Source organism: Antechinus flavipes, chromosome 5, assembly GCF_016432865.1.
Source record: "Antechinus flavipes isolate AdamAnt ecotype Samford, QLD, Australia chromosome 5, AdamAnt_v2, whole genome shotgun sequence".
In the NCBI taxonomy this organism is placed as follows: Eukaryota; Metazoa; Chordata; class Mammalia; order Dasyuromorphia; family Dasyuridae; genus Antechinus; species Antechinus flavipes.
The window spans coordinates 44,433,383-44,453,153 of NC_067402.1; the positions used below are offsets into that span (position 1 = coordinate 44,433,383).

Sequence of the window (19,771 nt, forward strand, 5' to 3'; positions counted from 1 at the left end):
AGCTCTAACCTACTTGTGAGATGATTGTTAAATGTTTGGTTCCAGATTTTGCACCTTAGAGAGCAGTAATAGCTACAAATCAGGGCTCGATTTATTGTTTTGATCATCTAGAAGTGTTAATTATGTGTTAATAGAAGAAAATTTTTAATATTTAACTAATAATAGCTAATAAAATATAGGTTAAAATTAAAAGTGTGTATATACTTATTTTCTGAAGAACTGTTGTTACATATATTCCTAGTATACCCTTGGTTATCCCTTTACGAGGATGTTTGGAAAACTTAGAATCTCTAAATTCATTTTGGTTTCCATCCATTATTTGCACATTTGTGCACAAATATCTAAGGTTATGCATTTTATTGTTGGACTTCTCAGATTTTTTTTTCCTTAGTGCATTATTGGTTCTTTCTTCTATTGTTCTTGCCAAGTGATTGCTGCTGTTTATTGTTGTACTTGGGGGTGAGAGTGAGGCATTTGGTTCATAGTCCTGATACTCCTTATGGTTCTAGAATTGACTTGGAACAATTTTCTTCCTTCCCCTTTCAGTTTAAAGTCTTCTTGATAAGAATGAAATTATTTACCTGGTGCCAAAAAGCAATACAAGGGCAGCACAGTCCCTTAGATTGGTCCAGTAGATCAAATACCTGGCCCAATAGACGGTAAGCTTCCTGAAAGCAGCCACTAAGTCATTTTGTCTGTTTCTTTGGCACCTAGCACAGCATTTGGTACAAATAAATATATGTTGAATTGAATTGAATTAAGCTAAATTGAATTGCATCAAGAGCTTTCATCAGCTCTTCTTCTGGAAAAAGAATAAAAATTCAATTTCTTTTTTTTTCCTTTCTTTTTCTTTTTTTTTCCCCTAACACAATTGGGGTTAAGTGACTTGCCCAGGGTCACACAGCTAGGAAGTGTTAAGTGTTTGAAATCAGATTTGAATTCAGGTCTTACTGACTTCAGGGCTGCTGCTCTATCCACTGCGCCACCTAGTTGCCCCAAATTTCAATTTTTTTTTAAATAAAAGTTTTAATTTTCAAAATATATACATGGATAATTTTCGACATTCACCCCTACAAAACCCCGTGTTCTAATTTTTTCCCTCCCTTCCTCCTACCCCCTCCCCCAGTTGGCAAGTGATCCAATATATGTTAAACACGTGCAATTCTTCTATACATATTTCCACAATTATAATGCTGCATAAGAAAAATCAGACCAAAAAAGGGGAAAAAAGTGAGAAAGAAAACAAAATGCAAGCAAACAACAACAAAAAAAGTGAGAATGCTATGTTGTGTTCCACACTCATTTCCCATGGTTCTTTCTCTGGGTGTAGATGGCTCTCTTCATTACCAGACAATTGGAATTGGTTTGAATCATCTCATTGTTGAAGAGAGCCACGTCCATCAGAACTGATCATTGTATAATCTTGTTGTTTCCATGTACAGTGATCTCCTGACTCTCACTCAGCATCATCAGTTCATGTAAGTCTCTCCAGTTCTTTCTGAAATCATCCTCCTGATCATCTTTTTTAGAACAATAATATTCCATAACATTCATATACCGTAACCTATTCAGCCATTCTCCAGCTGAGGGGCATCCCCCCAAGTTTCCAGTTCCTTGCCATTATAGAAAAGGGCTGCCACAAACATTTCTGCACACGTGGGTCAAATGTTTACCTTTTTAAAAATCAGGAGGCTAAGGTATTTGTATTTTGGTAAGGAGGCATTGAGCACCAATGTATTTTCAGTCAGGCCATTAATTTGTTTTTCCCTCCAGATCTTCCCTTTCTAGATGTTGCCCAATGGTGATTTTGGTGTATTTTTCATGAATGTGAATTGTTTAAAGAACTGACCAAGCCCATTTGATTCCTCAGAAATATGCAATTTCCCTTCCAGATATGCACTTTATCTATGTTTTATCTCATATGCTCGAGGCAGAGAGCAGAACCATCCAAAGAAAGAATTCTAGAAAAAAATTCCTTTCAGTCTTTGGAAGAGAAGGGGATGAGGGTGACATCTACTGGGTGCTTTCCCCTTCAGTCCAAGAACTCACTGTAATTTTTGGCAACAGGATTTCAACTGTATAAAGAACTGAGTCTAGTCAAAGGGAAATCAGTCTAAAAGTCTGAAATCCTGAGTTCTGGCTCCACCCTTACTACTCTTATGACACTTGGCAAGTCAATCAACCTCAGGTTTTTTATCTGTAAAATAGGGTTGATGATGTCTGCTTTGCCAGGTGTGTAACAACTTAATTTGACAAAAATTTATTAAGCACCTACTCCATACAAGACACTGGGTAAGAGATTGGGCAGGGAGCTGCCAGTAAATGTTTTACAATTAACTCTCCAAAGGGGAAATAAATATGCTGATGCATCTTTTTTTCCCTGAGACAATTGGGGTTAAGTGACTTGCCCAGGATCACACAGCTAGGAAGTGTTAAATGTCTGAGGTCAGATTGGAACTCAGGTCCTCCTCACTTCAGGAGCTGATGCATTTATTTAAGTTATTCTGTGCTATTAACATTTTCTCCATTACTTTCTTAAATCCGGACAAATAACCAAACAATAAATAAAGCCTACAGCTGTAGCATGTGCGGATTTCCAAGATGTAAATGCTCTTAGTAAAAATTTATCAATTGGCTCAGAACAGGCTCCAGCACATTGCTAACGATGGTGCTACAACAATAAAAAATAACCCCAACAGAGTTTAGACGGCAAATTCTATTAGAGGGGAAATGTGTGTACGTATAAAGTGGAGTGTCATCAGGCCAAAAGTTTTAAATAACCAACAGCCAATGGCGTGTGAATGCAATGAAATATTTTTGTTCTGTAAGAAACAATGAATATGAAGAATTCAGTGGGATATGGGGAGACTCATGAATTTAGTGAGTTAAGCAAAACTAAGCCAGTCAGCCAGTAAGGATTTAGTAAGCATCAGGCATTGGATAAAAGAAAGCAAAAAATAACTCCTGCCCTCAAAGAGCTTACAATCTAGTGAATTTCTATGTATGTATATTATATATAATTGATTACTATATATAATGATCATAATAATATAATTAGAAAAGCAAACATATAAATGGAAAATAATTACACAATAAATACTGTACAATTATAATGATAAGACATCTAAATGGCTCAAAGGACAGACTGCTGGGCCTGAAGTAAAAAAAATTAATAAAAACTAAAAAACCGCTCATTTTCCTGAGCACAAATATAGCCTCAACTTCTTTCTAGCTGTGTGACCCTCAACAAGTCACTTAATCCTGTTTATTTCAGTTTCCTCATCTGTAAAATGGGCTGAAAAAGAAAATGGCAAACCACTCCAGTATCTCTGCCAAGAAAACCCAAGAAAGGGGTCATGAAGATTTAGACATGACTGAAACTACTAAACAAAATATTTATCTCCTTCTATCTAAAAAAATCTACATGAGAACAGACTTTGTAAACAGTTTCCTTAATGAAGAACAGGACAGGACAGGAGCAGTTAGGCTTTCATGAATGATTTTCTATTGCGATGGTACAACAGTTAGAACTAATGCTAGAGTCAGGAAGACCTGAATTCAAATCTAACCTCAGACACTTATTAGCCGTCTTACCCCTTAACTTCTATTTCCTCAACTGTAAAATGGGGATAATAATATTATCTACTTGAAAGGATCAAATGCCTGCATTTTGGATTTCCTTCACAGGCTAATTGTACACTATTTCAGAGTCCGATTCTTTTTGTACAGCAAAATAACGGTTTGGTCATGTATACTTATTGTGTATTTAATTTATACTTTAATATATTTAACATCTACTGGTCATCCTGCCATCTGGGGGAGGGGAGGAGGAGAAGGAGGGGAAAAATTGGAACAAAAGGTTTGGCAATTATCAATGCTGTAAAATTATCCATGCATATAACTTGTAAATAAAAAGCTATTTAAAAAATAAATAAATAAAGTTATAATTGCTAGGAAAAAAAAAAAAAAAAACAGTTCTTAGGGCAGCTAGATGGTGCAGTGGATAGAACACCAGCCCTTGAAGTCAGGAACCTGAGTTCAAATGTAACCTCAGATACTTAGCACTTCCTAGCTCTATGACCCTGGGCAAGTCACTTAACCCCAATTGCCTCAGCACATAAAAAAAAAAAGAAAGAAAAAAAAATTAAGTAATATGTCCAAGGTCACATAGCTAATGAATGGTCAGCAGAACCAGATTAAGCATAAAAGCAATATGGATAAGGCTTCCATATTGGTCAGGTCATGACGGGAAATTGGGTGGGCAATAGATTAAGATAATATATCTGTATGTTTGTTTTAGACAGATGGCACAGATGGAAAAAGAACTAAGCACCAACTTAAATAAGGAGAGACAAGGCTGGATCATACTTGGGAGAAGAAGGGCTGCTTTCAATGGCCCAAAGCAGGTAATCCAAAAGACAATGGGACAACACAGGCTGCAGAACATCCTCTCTGATAAGTTGTGAATAGGGCACCAGGCCCAGAGTCGGGAAGACCTGCGTTCGAATGCGTTCAAACACCAGCTGGGTGATCCTGGCAAATCACTTACTTTCTGTTTGCCTCATCAGTAAAATGGGGACTTACCTTGCAGGACTATTGTGAAGATCAAATGAAATAATATTTGTAAAGCATTTAGTGCACTGCCTGGCACCTGATAAGCACTATATAAATGTTAGCTATCGTTATTATTATCTGTAAAATGGGGATAATGATAACACTTGTCTTGCAGGATTATTGTGAGGATCAAATGAGATAACAATTGTAAAAGCCTTTAGCCCAGCACCAAACAAATGTAGTCTACCATCAAAATCATCCTCAAAATTATTTGGACAAAAGAAATTACCTAAAAGGTATCCCCAAGGACAGAGAGTGGCGATGTGCTCAGAGGTAGTAACAGACAGGCCCCAGGTAGTCTTCTTGTCCCAGGATGATTTGAACAACCAGGGAAAGTCTCCAGTGAGCTGGGCAATGCTCCCCTTGGGGGTTTATGGAAACCATGATCGTACCAATAATCGTACAAGTCGAGACAAGGTCACTGACTTGGGATACAGGGATACAGAAAGCACACATCACAAGCTCACATTCTCCTTGAAATAGAAGCAAAGTGCTTTGCAGAATGCTAACGTCCAGCTGGAACCAATAATGCATCAGAAAATGCATTGAGGTGACACACATTACCTTGTAAGAGGGAAGAGGAAAAGCCATCGCGTCCTTCTTCAATTGATAAAAGCAAGAAGTAATACTTTAGGAAATGATGTGAGATGCAATATACATCCCTTCCAAAAGAGGGTGCACAAAGTTTATGTTTGGGGAAATAAGAGGCCGACAAATCCATGGCTTCCAAACCACCTCAAAATTGACCAATGCCATTTCCTGTCCCCAAGTTATAAACACCACAATACGGTGGAAAGAAAGATGAATTTGGTCTGAGAGCTCCAGGGATGGCTCTGTTGTGAAACCCCCTGGGTGATAGTGGCCATGTTACCAACTCTGTGATTGGCTAAGCCAGCTGTTCCTAAAACTTTTGATGTCCCAGGACCCTTTATTCTTTTAGGTGAATTATATAAATAATGTCAGTATTTTAATGACAATCATCTTGACCTCACAGATACCCCCAAAAGTTAGAGGACCATGGACCACACTGGGCAAAATATTTAATCGGCTGGAGAGAGGACACTTTTAAAGAAGATTGACACAGGATTTGCATAGGAAGGATGTTTTTCCATTCATTTGACATTTCCTAAGTGTCTGCAATGATTAAGGGCAGCTAAGTGGTACAGCGGATATTAGACTAAGACTTATAATCAGGAAGATTCATCTTCATGAGTTCAAATCCCGCCACCAACATTCCCCGCTATGTGATCCTGGGCAAATCACTTAGCTGTGTTGGCTTTAGTTTCTCATCTGTAAAATGAGCTAGAAAAGGAAATGGCAAACCACTTCACATCTCTGCCAAGAAAATCCCAAAAGCAGTCACGAAAGAGTCAGAGAGGACTGAACAACATCAAATTATTGCCTCTTTATTTACTTTTGCTTTCAGTTCCCTATTATCCTATTTTGCCCTATCCTTTCCCCACCAAAGACCACTCCTCTGGCCAAGAAAACAAGAGCAAAATAGAATTTGTGTTTCTAACCTCTCACTCATGTGCTATTATTGTCCAATCTATCATGATGCTTTTCTCTTCTTTCCCCCAATAAGACTTCTAAAATCTCACTGTTTTGTTGCCCTTAACCTTTCCTAATCAATCTCAGGTCATTGTGAATCTCAGTGTTCCTTATATTATTCTTCCATTCATCCTCTGTTACTTTTCTTGCTTCTATCTTTTTATATATATCCTTTTAGAATCATGATTGACCAATGAGTTCCCTGTACATTTATTTATATGAATCTCTTTAGATATCTCCTCCTTTTCCTCTCTATGAGAATTATTTTTCTTTATGTCTCCAGAATTTCATTTTTGAGAGCTTTTCATGTCTGTGGGACTTACTTATACAACTATAATCCATGGGAACTTGCCAGTATTTTCTCTGAATTCTTTGAAATATATTCTCCCAAACCCCATGGGTCAGCTTTGCTCTCTATCACAAGTCTGAAATAGAAACAGACCTTCCCCTCAAGGTCTATTCCATTTCTGCATCATGAGCTGCTTCCTCCTTGCTTTTAAGAGTCTTAAACAAATAGTGGTTTCCTGACTGACTTCCTCTACTTTTTAGAGAATTAATATTTGTTAAATTGAACTTTGAACCATTCTAAAAATCAATGACAAATATAGTTGTCAAAGGCAAAGTTCCTTCCACACTGAGTTGGTTTAACACTTTTTTTTGATAGATTGTAATGCTAGGATATTTTATTATATCTCAGATTACATCTCAAGTGATTTGTAGACAATTATTCTTGAGTTGTTTCACTTCTGTCTGATTGTGTTTAGGGTTTTCTTGGCAGAGACATTGGAGTAATTTTGCCATTTCCTTCTCCAACTCATTAATAGTAAAGTGACTTGTTCAGGGTCACACAGCTAAGAAGTATCTGAGGACAGATTTGAGCTCAGGAAGACTCGTCTTCCTGATTCCAGACCTGAAATTCATTATTTTGTAGATGGGGATCAGAAAACCTAAACTGAGCCCCATTTTTGTCACTTACCACCCATGTGCCCTAAACTAGTCTCTAAACTCCTTATCTGTAAAAATGAATGAGCTGATCTACAGAAAAGAACATCTGATGTCCCTTTTAGTCCTGAAATTCTGTGTGATATTCTTTTAGGTGAGCCTTGTTTCTATTTGGTGACCTCATCCAGCATATTCTTATTTCCTATCAATCGATGACCAAGCATGGGGGTCAAGTAGCCATATTTGATTCCTTCTTTTTTACTTGAATATTCAGCCTGAGGCTCATGGTGGTTAAATGCCTTGCCTATGGTCCCACAACTAGTAAATGTCATTTTCTTATTGTCAAACCTTCAATGGCCCCCCCATTGACAATTTTAAAAAGTCCAAATTCCTTTACTACTTACTGAGGGCCAAGGTCCCTCAGTAATGTAATATCAACTTTGAATGACTTTGGAGTAGTGAATAGAGCATTGGACTTCGAGTCACAAAGTCCTGGGTTAGCTTTATGGACTTGGCAAGCCATTTAACCTCTGCATCTCATTTTTCTCATCTGTAAAACAAGAAGATAGATCTGATAGCTTCTAAAACTCTAATTTCTAAATTTATCTCCTAGAGATCTCTATTGAGAACTCCCAGTTCTAATTAGATTGTTCCACTCGGTGATCCTCTAAACATACTTTGCTGATTCCTGTCTCTTTGTTTTTGTGAATCTTGGATCTCTAGAAGACATCATGAGTCTGAGGGAAAGAACACTAAGCCTGGGGTTAGGAGATCTGAATTCAAGTCTTGATGACTTTCTTGGGCAAGTCAATGAAAATCTTTGAACTTGCTTCATCATTTAAAAAATTGGTTTGGCAATAATATTTGGATCATCTTTCTTACAGGATTATTAGATAAAAATCACTTTATAAAGTATTACCTACTTGAGTTATTATTAAAATGATGTCTACTCCAATTGTATTCACAACCCAACTCAACCTTCAAGACCATGCTAGTCTTGTGTCTTTCAAGAAAGTTCTTCTGACCCCACCAGACCGTAAAGATCCCTATCTGGACTATTTGATTTTGATTTCTGGATCATCAGTAATCAGTACAATGACTGTGAGAGTAGGTGTTTAATAAATGCTTATTGATTGATAATAGTAGACATTGAATTAATGTTTATTGAACTTGATTTGGAATTGAATTTAGAACCTTTCATCCAGAACTTCTCAAATACAAGTTTGCATTATTTAATTTTAGGGGCATGTGTGTGTACAGTCTCCCAGAGAGAAGATACTAAAGTTTCATGATCTAGAATTCTTTACAAGATGATTATTTCCTTGCAGGCAGCGATCTAATCTGGTTCTTTGAATCCTTCGTATCACTTAGCACAATGATATGGTAGTAGCTTGCACTATATTCATAATTGCAAAATGAAATGTAGAAAAATAATAGCACAATTTTGTTACAACCACTCCTTTACTCAGAACATGTAAATGTCAAGACTAGATGAGCAGAAGAAAGTCACAGAGACCTTTTTTTTGGTTGATTAGTCATGGCCGACTTTTTGTGACCCCAATTGCGGTTTCTCGGTAGAGTTACAGGAGTGGTTTGCAATTTCTTTCTCCAGCTCATTTTACAGATGAGGAAACTGAGGCAAACAGGGTTAAGTGAAGTCACATTTGAAATCAGGTCCTTCCGACTACAGGTCTGGCACACCATCCATCTAGCTGCCCTGGGAGAGAGACCTCAGAGAGTCTCTATGAAAGGATTATAAGGCTAGAAGGGACCTGAGAAGCCATCTACTCCAACATCCTTTATTTTTACAGAGAAGGTGACTGAGGTACAGAAAGATCGAGTGATTTGTCTTTCCATCCTGAAGTAATCCCGGTCTCCCTGGCAGAGCGTGCAAGTAGAAGGAGGAGGAGAGTAAGTAGGAGGTAGTAGGATCAGACAGGTGGCCAAGGGTACAGCCAGCTGAGAATGGCTTCATCTATGTAGGAGCTGCATCCCCTTTTCATTTCAAAGGAAGGACAGAGATGTCACACACCAAGATCCTCATGGAGAAAGGCTAAGATCAAACGAAAAGCCTGCAGAATTTTTTTTACATATGGATTTCCATTTTTTAATGCTGCTGCAATCCACCGTACTGCTTGCCTCAAGAGTGGCCGGCATCTCATCCCTTTGTCTTACCTCATTCTTAAAATCTGTAGCCTCTCTAAGGCTTGGACGGGCGCCCCATTAAGAGAACGTACCTCACAGGAAACCATGAGTTTCCTTGCAGACAGCCCATTGGCCACCTTCACGAAAGACACCGCTACAACAGCTGGAAGAAAAGGGAAATGCTTTCCTCTGGACAGAGTTTGGGCTGCTGATGGGAGCTAATTTGCCAGCTAAGACATTTGCTTTGGAAGAGGCTGAAGGTAAGAGAATGGGATTCCATTTCTAAAGGGAGGAGCAGAGAAGGCTCGTTTGAGATGATGAGTAATACAGGTTTGCCTTAAATATCAAATGAAAGAAAACACCAAGAATGATGGTCAGAACTTAGGAGCATTGCAAGCTGGTTCTGAGAGTCTGGGGCTTCTTTTAGCATCCAGAGAAGAAAGCAATTTATCCTGGAGAGAAAGTTAGCCTTGGGAGGCAAAAAAGCAGGATTCAAGTCCTGCTTCTGACACCTAATGATTCCTCGATGCTGGGCAAGTTATGTTGCCTTTCAATACCCTAGGCAGTTAGTTTAGAAAACCATATTTTAACATCCTTTATATTCTTTTTATTTTTATTTTGTTAAATAATTCCCAATTGGGTGGCTAGATGGTGCAGTGGATAGAGTACTGGCCTGAATTCAGAAGGACCTGAGTTCAAATCCAGCCTCAGACATTTAACACTTTCTACTGTATGACCCTGGGCAAGTCACTTAACCCCAACTGCCTCCGGAAAAAAAAAAAAATGTAATCTGGTCTGACTTCACTTGCGGCTTAAAGGTTCTGTATTCAACACATCTGACCCAAACTAGAGGGGGGAGTTCTGGATTTGGAGTCCAAAAGGAAATACCATGTTTAGGATAGCCAAGATGAAATAACACACTCAGGAAATAGGGAGTTGGAGACAGAAGAGGGAGTCTGTATAAATGCAGTCACTGAAGAATAGGCAGACATTTATTGGACTTGTGTGGGATTCCTCCTCCTCCATTCCCCCAGAGGGGGAATGTTGTTCAAGCTCAGCTTGAATGATGTTCCTCTGGGAAGCTGTCCCTCATTTGTCTCCAAGTCTTCTTTCTTTTTCAGACTCCCTCAGCATTGTGTTTTATACCTTTTACCATAGCCTGGGGTGGGGACTAAAGCACTGGACAAAGAGTCAGGGAATCCGAAATCTCATCCCTCTTCAGACAGCTGCTCCCTGTGTGAACTGTGGCAAGTTACTTAACCTCAATATTCCCTAAAGGGAAATATTAATAACAACTAGCATTCCCATATACCTGCTCTGTCCCAGGCACTATGCTTTACAATTATGATCTCATTTGATGTTCACAACCGCCCTGGGAAATAGATGTGATCATTATCCCCATTTTAGAGATGATGATCATTTTTGTTGTTGTTTGTTTTCAGTTGTGTGGTTTTCTCGGTAACAAGAGTAATTTTTCATTTCCTCCTCCAGTTCATTTTATAAATGAGAAAACTGAGGCAAATGGAGTTAAATGGCTTCCCTAGGGTCACCCAGCTAGGGAGTGTCTGAAGCTAAATTTGAACGTAGGAAGATGAATTTTCCAGGTCTTTGTGTTCTACCCACTGTGCCACCTAGTTGCCCTAGTAATAACAGCTAACATTTATTATTATTATTAATTGGTAGGTGCTATTATCATCCAATTGTACAGGTGAGGAAACTGAGGTAAACAGGAAATTATATGATTTTGCTCAAGGTAATAAAGCTATTAAGTGTCTGATGTTGGATTTGAACTCGGTTTTCCTGACTTCTGATCTGGCCCTCTATCCATTGTACCATCTACCTTCCACTTACCTCATATGGTTGATGCGAGGATCAAAGGACAGAATGTCTGCTAGCTAAGCATTAATGCACCACAGTCTTGGATGAAGCCAGGGAATCTAAGAGACTAGGCAAAGAGGCAGAGCATTCTGGGTTTAGGGGAGAAAAGATAAGAGATGGAGCATCATGTGAGAGGAACAAATAGGTCAGTGTGGTTTCTTAAGGTTGTTGTAAAGAAAGCGCCATGTAAACCATATGATGCTCTAGAAATGTGGGTTCTTATTAACTTACTTTATTTCTCCCAAGCCATTCAAAATTAATTTGGGAGGCAATCAAAAATAAGCTCCGAAACTAGAAACTGAATCTGGCTCTTCTTGGCTCTCTGGGAGAATTTACTAGCCATCCTGCTCGTGTACGTGAGGAATAAAGAATATGGGAAGTAAACAAAAGAAGGAAAAGTAGGGGTGCCCTGGGTCACACCCTAAATTACTCAGCCCTGATTAAATAAGTCTTCCTCCACTGTGGTAGAGTGTCACTGGGTAATAGCGAATGGTGTTATCCTATATTACTCAGCCCTGATTAAATAAGTCTTCCTCCATTGTGCTAGAGTCTCACTGGGTAATATCGAACGGTATCAAAGAGTGATTCAAAGAGTTGGTTGGCACACCACCGGCCTTGACTTTGAGTGGTTGTTACCTGGTCGTCTAGTCCATGCCCTCCCTCCATGCCATCCTTATGATACTTCCCATTAAGACTTTTAGCTTCCCATGTACAGATTTGATCTGAGTTGACTTTCTAGACTTTCCCCTCACTATCCCTTTAGCAAATTCCAAATAATTTATAGTTTTTCAATTCCTATGAGCCCAAGTTAATATTTTCACTTTACTAATGCATGACTTGGGATTGCTCAATCGAATGCCCAATTTAACCATGTTCCAAGCACAGTTTCAAATTGCTTTTCAGACTAGCTAGACTGATTAGAAATGGTTCCACCAACAATGCATTAAGGAGGCTCTTTTAGGGCAGCTCCTCCAACCTTTATCATTTTCCACATTTGCTCATATTAAGTTTAAATTCACTGCTGGCTGTCCCGTTTGAAACGTCTGATTGGCAGTTGGAGATTCAAGACTGGAAGTCTGCAGAGAGATTGGAACAGATTAGGGACAGGATATGAGAATCATTATCATAAATCTGAGACTACTCCAGATTAGTCGTAAATCTGGAGCATTTTTTCCTTTAGCTAGAGATCACGTGGATTTCTTCCTTTGAGGGCTGCTTATTCATATCCTTTCATCAATTATCAACTAGGGCATGATGACTCTTATTCTTGTATATATGAATCATTTCTTTTTATAACTTGGAAACGAGGCTCTCCCTTTTCAATCAACTTGCTATGATTGCAGAGTGGTCAGAGGTATCTCGGTGAGAGAATAGGATTGCTTCTTCTCTGATCTGGCCCTCCCTTCTTTCTCTGGTCCTCAGAGTCCAGATTCCTTCAGACTCTCTTCAACATTTTCAGTTTGTTTCCTTGAACCCTCAAGATAATAGAACTGGCTCGTACTCATAACATCCCTTTAGAGTAGGTAGCACAAATATTTTTTTCATATAAATTTTTTATTTTATACATGAGAAAAATAAGATTCTGAGAGGTTAAAGAGATTTCCTAAGTTCTTAATAACTAATTAAGCAACTTGGAACTAGAACGTATGCTTCCTGAATCTCAAACTAATACACTCAATACTTTAAAATCATTTCATCAATTATCAACTAGGGCATGATGACTCTTATTCTTGTATATATGAATCATTTCTTTTTATAACTTGGAAACGAGGCTCTCCCTTTTCAATCAACTGATAAAAGATCCTCCCTCCACTGGAATGACTCATGACTCATTCATGCTTTCTAATCTAGCACAAATATTTTTTTTTATCCCTATTTCATCAATGAGGCTCAGAGAGAGTGAGAAATCAAATCCAGGTCAGGACTATTTCCATGGACGCCATCTTATCTGTCAAATAGAAAGACAGACATGGCTAATTAAAGGAATATTTCATATAATCAAAAATTTAGAGTTGGAAGGGATCTTAGAAGTCAACAGGTCTGACCTTATTTTACAGATGAGGAAACTGAGTCACAGAGACATCAATCAATTTACTAAGGATTGGACAGCTAGATTGAAAAGTATCTGAGACAAAGTACAAATCTGGGTCTTCTTGACCCTAAACTCATCACAATACTAATTTACCATGCTAATTTGTAATAAGGGAGTTGACATAGTGAATAAAGAAGCTACTTCAGAAGATAGGAAGACTTGAATTCAAGATATTCTTTAATCAATCAAATAATAAAGCACTTACTATATGCTGGGTGTTGGGTTAAGTTCTGGAGTTACAAAAGGAGATAAAAGACGCTCCTTGCTCACAATCTAATAGAATAGACAACATGCAAAATATAGAAACAATATACATAGGATAAAGAAGAAATAATTAACGGAGAAACCATTAAAATTAGAAAGGCTTGGGAAAAGCTTCGTGTTGAAGGTGGGGCTTTGTTGTAATTCAGTCGTAGGTGATTGTGTCCTATTTGGAGTATTCTTGTCAGAGATACTGGGAATGATTTGCCTCTTCCTTCTCCAGCTCATTTACAGATGAGGAAACTTGCGGTAAAAAGGATTAAGTGACTTATCCAGGGTCACAGAGCTCCTACATATCTAAGGTAAGATTTGAATTCAGGAAGACTCATCTTCCTGACTCCACTCCAACACCTAGCTGCCTCTCAATTAGACATATTCAACTCAATTAAATAAATATCTGTTAAGTATAGTCTCCCCAAAGAGAAGAGGATAGTCAGGGAGGAAATGTGGTTAGTAATGTCAAAGGCTGTATAGAGGTCAAGAAGAATGAGTTTTGAGAAAAGACCATTGCATTTGGCAACTAGGATATCTTTTTTTTTTTTTTTTGCCAATAGTATATAATATTTTTCCAAATACAAATAAAGGTAGTTTTCAATATTCATTTTCTGTTCCAAATTTTTCTCTCCTCCCCTTTTCTCCCCCTCCCCAAGACAGCAATCAGATATAGATTGTTTGTGTGAGAGACTTTTAAACATAAGCTATCTTTAGTAACTTTGGAAAGGGCAGTTACCTTGGAATAATAAGGTTGGTAAGGGGTTAAGAAGAGTATAGAGTTAGGAGAGAAAGCGGAAGCATCTCTTGCCGGAAGGTTCTGGGTCAGGGCAAACTTAATCATTATGTCAGGCCAGATCTTGGCTTTTAAAAAAACTCACGGCATAGAAATGGATTCTGGAAAACTTGACCCACTAAATCATTCTCTAAGTTAGACACAAAGTACCCAGACTTTTCTCTCAATCACTCTTTAAAAAATTTTAAAAGATGTAATGATTGATTTTATTTCTCCCTCCATTTTTGAAATCTTCTTTACAAGGAAGGCTTTTGTGTTCAGAATTTAAAGTGATGTTATAGATAAAAGACAGAAATAAAATGAAGTTTTATAAAAGAAAAAATAAATACAATAGCAGGCAAACAAAGGGAAGTGAGGTTTGACCGGGTATATTTGTCACAATCATTTTAAAGATCTAAGTAGGAAACTGGGAGTTTGGCCCAAGTGGAGACTTGTCGGAAGAGGGATTTGGGTCATTTGCAGAATTCTGCCCTTTTTGCCGGCTAATATGATTGTTCTCTATTTCCTCAGTTACTCCTGTCCTTCACCATGACTGACACGAGCCTCGAATCAACTACACCCATGTACAACTACGACGATTTCCCCGTTGCCTGTGACCACAGGGACATCTTGAACTTCGGGATCATCTTCTTACCGACTCTTTACTCCCTCGTCTTTGCCTTCGGCCTGGTGGGGAACCTGCTGGTGGTCCTGGCGCTCACCAACAGCAGCAAACACAAGAGCATCACCGACATTTACCTCCTCAACCTGGCGTTATCCGACCTGCTCTTCGTCACCACTCTGCCCTTCTGGACCCACTACGTGCTCAACGAGCAGGGCTTCAACAACGCCTTGTGCAAGCTCATCACCGCCTTCTACTTCATCGGGTACTTCGGCGGGATCTTCTTTATCACCGTCATAAGCATTGACCGGTACGTGGCCATAGTCTTGGCCGCCAACTCCCTCCACAGCAGGACGGTCCAGCAGGGCGTGGTGGTCAGTCTCAGCGTGTGGGCGGCGGCCATCCTGGTGGCCACGCCCCATTTCATGTTCACCGAGCTGGTGGACCACGAGTGTCTGGGCAACTACCCGGCCATGCTTCGGGAGGTCTGGCCGGTGCTCCAGAACGTGGAGACCAACTTCCTCGGCTTCGTGGCCCCGTTTCTCATCATGTGCTACTGTTACTTTGCCATCATCCAGACGATATTTTCTTGCAAAAACCACAAGAAAATCAGGACCATCAAGCTGATTTTGGTGGTGGTGGTGGTCTTTTTCCTCTTCTGGACCCCTTACAATGTGATGGTCTTCCTGCAGACGCTGAACCATTACCACTTCTTTGCCAGCTGCGACCTGAAGCAGCACCTGAGGCTCGCCATGAACGTCACGGAAGCCGTGGCCCTCCTCCACTGCTGCCTCAATCCCTTTATCTACGCTTTCGCCGGCGAGAAGTTCCGGAAGTACCTGTACCACTTGTATCGGAAGTGCCTGTCCGTGCTGTGTAACTACGATGCCCTTTCTCAGATGCCGGCACCCGACGCTCACAAGCGGGAAAGTACCGTCATCAGCAACAGCGTCACCAGCTTCACGAGCGACGGCGACGGCTCCATCCTTCTCTGAGAGCCAGAGCCTCTCTGCGCCGACCCCCAGCGGGACGGGAGCGGGGAAGCGTTCGTCGTGTCCCTCCGAGGAGCCGGCTCACGTTCAGCAAGAGCCGAGGCCCCTGTTCCCGACTCCGGGAAAACAGACCGGCAGGGACAGAAAAACGCTGCCTTCCCGGGCAGCCAGGCTTGCTCCTGTTTGCTTCCCTCTTCATTGTACTTATCAGTCACCACCAGACGGAACGTTCCAGTCCCTCGCCACTACCTTGCTCAAGAAACTCCAAGAGCTGCGTGTTGCCTCCTGAAGGAGATCCAAACTCCTTTGTCGGGCTCTCACATTCCTCCAAAAAATCTGCTCCTGCCTTCATTCCCCCAACTAATTTTCCATCATCCTCCGGCATAGCTTGGGGTAGTGTGGTATAGTAGACAGAGCCTTTGACCTACTTAAATACAGAAAACCCCCGCTTAGAATCTCACTTTGGAGGCTGTGTAGTTATGACTAAGAGCTAATCATTTAAAGTCTCTGAAACTGTACTATTTCATTTGTAAAATGGGTATGATAAGAGTTCTCTTGTATAACACATAGGATTTTGAGAGTCAAATGACATATAGATTGCACTGACAAACCTAAAAATAAATACTTAAATGAATTATTATCATGAAAACATTCACAAAATGTGATGCGTCCTTTCATTGTACCATTTACAAATCATGCCCATGTCTTCCTTACATTTCCTGGTGATACTATTCATAAAATATCCTTCCTTCTCTCCTCTGAGCATCGGAATCCTCTCCTTCCAAATGATCCGGTTTTTGGCCACTCCAATCCATGACATGTCTTCTCTGAGCATTTACCATTCCTACAACCCTGGCGAAGTACTTTGTTTTCTCCCCTTCTTGTTGGTTGGTTTGGCCTCCCAAACTACAATTAGTTCCCTGAGGGCAAAGGCAGAATCATCATCCATAGTACCCAGCTCAATTCTAGGTATAGAATGGTTGCTCCGTAAAGACTTATCAACGCGTACTTTAATCTAGATCTTCTAATTTGACTGAGATCTTTCCTTTTTCTTTTGGAGTGTAAGTGACTGGCCTAGAGTCACAATTCAGTAAAGGTCTTAGGTAGAATTTGAAATGAGGTCTTTTGGATTCCAGGTCTGGTGCTCTATTTACTTTGCCACCTAGCTACCTCTCTGAGAGCTTTTCAAAGAAGGTGAACATTGCTTTTAATTAGTGTCAGAGATGGGGTATAAACCCAGGTCTGTCCTGGTCCCTGTCCATCATTCTAACCACTCACTTTACAGATGGGGACACTAAGCTTCAGGGAGTTTACATGGCTACATAGCTAGAAAGTAGCAGAAGTGGGGTTCTAAGACCATAGAGCTACAGAAATGGCAGAACTGGGATTCAAAATCAGGGCACTGGACACCAAACCCAGTTCCTTTTTCATTCTACCATGCTTGTAAGGGAATTATTCCTCATTGCCCACTAATAGTTGGCTTTTTCTTTTTGGAAAGATCTATACCTTTGAAAAGGTAGAAACCTTTGACTTATGTGTGAATATTGAGAAGTTATGGTTGGGGACATAAGGAGGTAAGAACTCTTGGGTGGGGTTGTCAAGAGTTCTGGAATCTCCAAGTTAATTAGAAATTGCATTTGATTTTCCTTGGAATAATTGTATAGTTGTGATACAATCAAGTTTTAACCCAGTGCCTGGTACGTAGCAATTGTTTAATTAATGCTTTTTGAAGCATCAGTAAAATGTTTTTGAACTGAATTAGTTGGGTGTAAGATGTTTCCAGATACCCCGATAGCGTTTGAAGAAATTAATTCAAAACTGTGAAATCACTGAGTAGAATCTAATTCAAAATTAGACCTAGAAGAATAAGAACACATCCTCCTTTTTTTGTTAAATAATTTAAAATTTCTCTTTCTTCCAAAAGAAAATATTATGTTTATACCATGGGAAAATTCCTTTTCAAAAGTGCTGAATGCAGCGCAATAGGAAGAGACAAAAAAGGAAGTCCCCCACAAGCTAAAACTGGGAAGAGGTTGGTGTTGAAATATGTAAATAACAAGAAAACTACTTGGCTTGCCAGAGTTAACAAATGGAACAGCAGCAGTCACCTTCTCAGGTGACATTTCTTTTTGACTTAAAGAACATACATCCTTCACTACTACAAAGAATAGGTGATTTCACTGGGTGGCCCAACTTTGAGAAGACAGTCAAGAGCACCCTTTCTGTTCTTGACCTAAGTTCCTTTGGCAGAAAGTCTGTCCCAGATGTCACATGACCCAGCCTTATTTTTCTTGTATAGTGAGTAGTGTCTTATTAGGCAACAGCTTCAGTCAATGGTTTCATGCTTGCATTGACCACTGTAATTTCATGACTATGGTCAACTATCACAGTATTCTTGGTGGCTGTACATTTGTCATTGTCAGCTCCTTTAGATGATTTAGAGGTAATGAAAATGATTAGCAGACAAGATTGTGATTTTCCTAATTTAAGAGAACTCAAACTAACATGATGGAAACAACACATTGTCTTTATTTTTGTTTTATTTTTATTTTTTGAGATTGGATCTCCTTATCTCATCCAGCCTAGAAGTGTGGTAGTCCCACAGGGCCTGATTCCAACACTGATCGGTACAGGATATAACCTGTTCTGATTTCCCAAACTGAATCAGTTCGCATGTCAGTAGACAACCTGGAAGATGTCCATCCTGGGGGGCTCATCTTTCAGACTTAGGAAGAATATCTTATCGGTCTTAATTCTACTCAGCTCAAAACTCCAAACTCAGATGATCCACTATCCTCAGACTCTCTAGCAGAAAAGACTAGAGACGATACTAATAGAAAAAATGATGGCAGCTGCTACATGGAGCCTAATTTTCCTGAATGGGTTTATTTCTCCACGGGTAAGAGAATATGAGTAGGGAACAGAGGGGCCACAAGCAGAAAAGAAAAAAAGGGAGGGAAAGAAAGATAGGATAGAAGGTTAGAAATTAAAGTATTGAAAAAGTAGTAGGCAATAAAATACTTAGGACCAGAATGGATCTTAGATGTCATCAAGTCCAATCCCTTTGTTTATAGATAAGGAAAGTGAGCATGACTCCAACTCCAAAAGAATTGTAAAAGCAATATACTTCTCAATTTACACAGTTTGAATTAAGTGAAGGCATCTAACTAATAAATATCAATTGATTGTGAAATAAACACAGACTGTTGAAAATATGAAACTATTTTATGGAAAAGCTCCTTGAGACCAGGGATTTTTTTTTCATTCATTGCCTTTGTATGTTTAGTATCTAGTATAGTACCTAGAAAATATAATTAATAAATGTTTAGTGATTGATTAGGAAAACATACACGCAAAAAAACAGAAGTTTAGAAATAATAGAAATAAATAGAGTGGTTACAATTTTGTCACAGTTAATATATACTTTTTTCAAAAGAATGGAAGTTAATGTTTTCTTCATCTAATTAATTTTTCTAAAATATTGTTTACATCACATAAATCTGCTCATTAAACACAATGTATTTAATTATGATTAGTAGGCTACTAATAAGAATTGTTTTGGAGGGTGAAATGTGATGGATAACTTTAAAAACTTATAACTTTTATAAAGTGTGAAAGAGCTTAAGGAATATTATATACTAAGAAAAATAATTCTAAAAGTTTCTATTGTAAATAATAATATTTGATTGAATAGGGAAAAAATTCTTGGTAAAAATAGATTGGTTTTGATATTTGTGAGATATTTGTGGGCCATTAAGAATACCTTATAAATCTTTTGTATTTAAAAGCCTTGGTTTCCTAATCATTTAGTTACCTATATTTCTTGAATATGAAATAAACTCCTTTAATCTGGAATTTTTTTATTCAAATTATTTCTTTAAATACCAGTCACTGGTACATATTGCTGG

At 39.0% G+C, this 19,771-nt stretch overlaps 1 protein-coding gene across 1 annotated transcript; it reads left to right on the forward strand.

Annotated features, from left to right (window-relative positions):
* Window positions 1–9,444: 9,444 nt before the first annotated feature.
* Window positions 9,445–19,718, forward strand: CX3CR1 (C-X3-C motif chemokine receptor 1). Its single transcript, XM_052001476.1, has 3 exons — window positions 9,445–9,512; window positions 13,707–13,785; window positions 14,781–19,718. The coding sequence occupies exon 3, from the start codon at window positions 14,799–14,801 to the stop codon at window positions 15,864–15,866; it is 1,068 nt and encodes a 355-aa protein (XP_051857436.1). The 5' UTR covers window positions 9,445–9,512; window positions 13,707–13,785; window positions 14,781–14,798; the 3' UTR covers window positions 15,867–19,718.
* The last annotated feature ends 53 nt before the right edge of the window (window positions 19,719–19,771 follow it).

What these genes read in the sequence shown, in the direction of transcription:
- CX3CR1 (XM_052001476.1), top strand. Translation starts at nt 14,799, where the DNA reads ATGACTGACACGAGCCTCGAATCAACTACACCCATGTACAACTACGAC.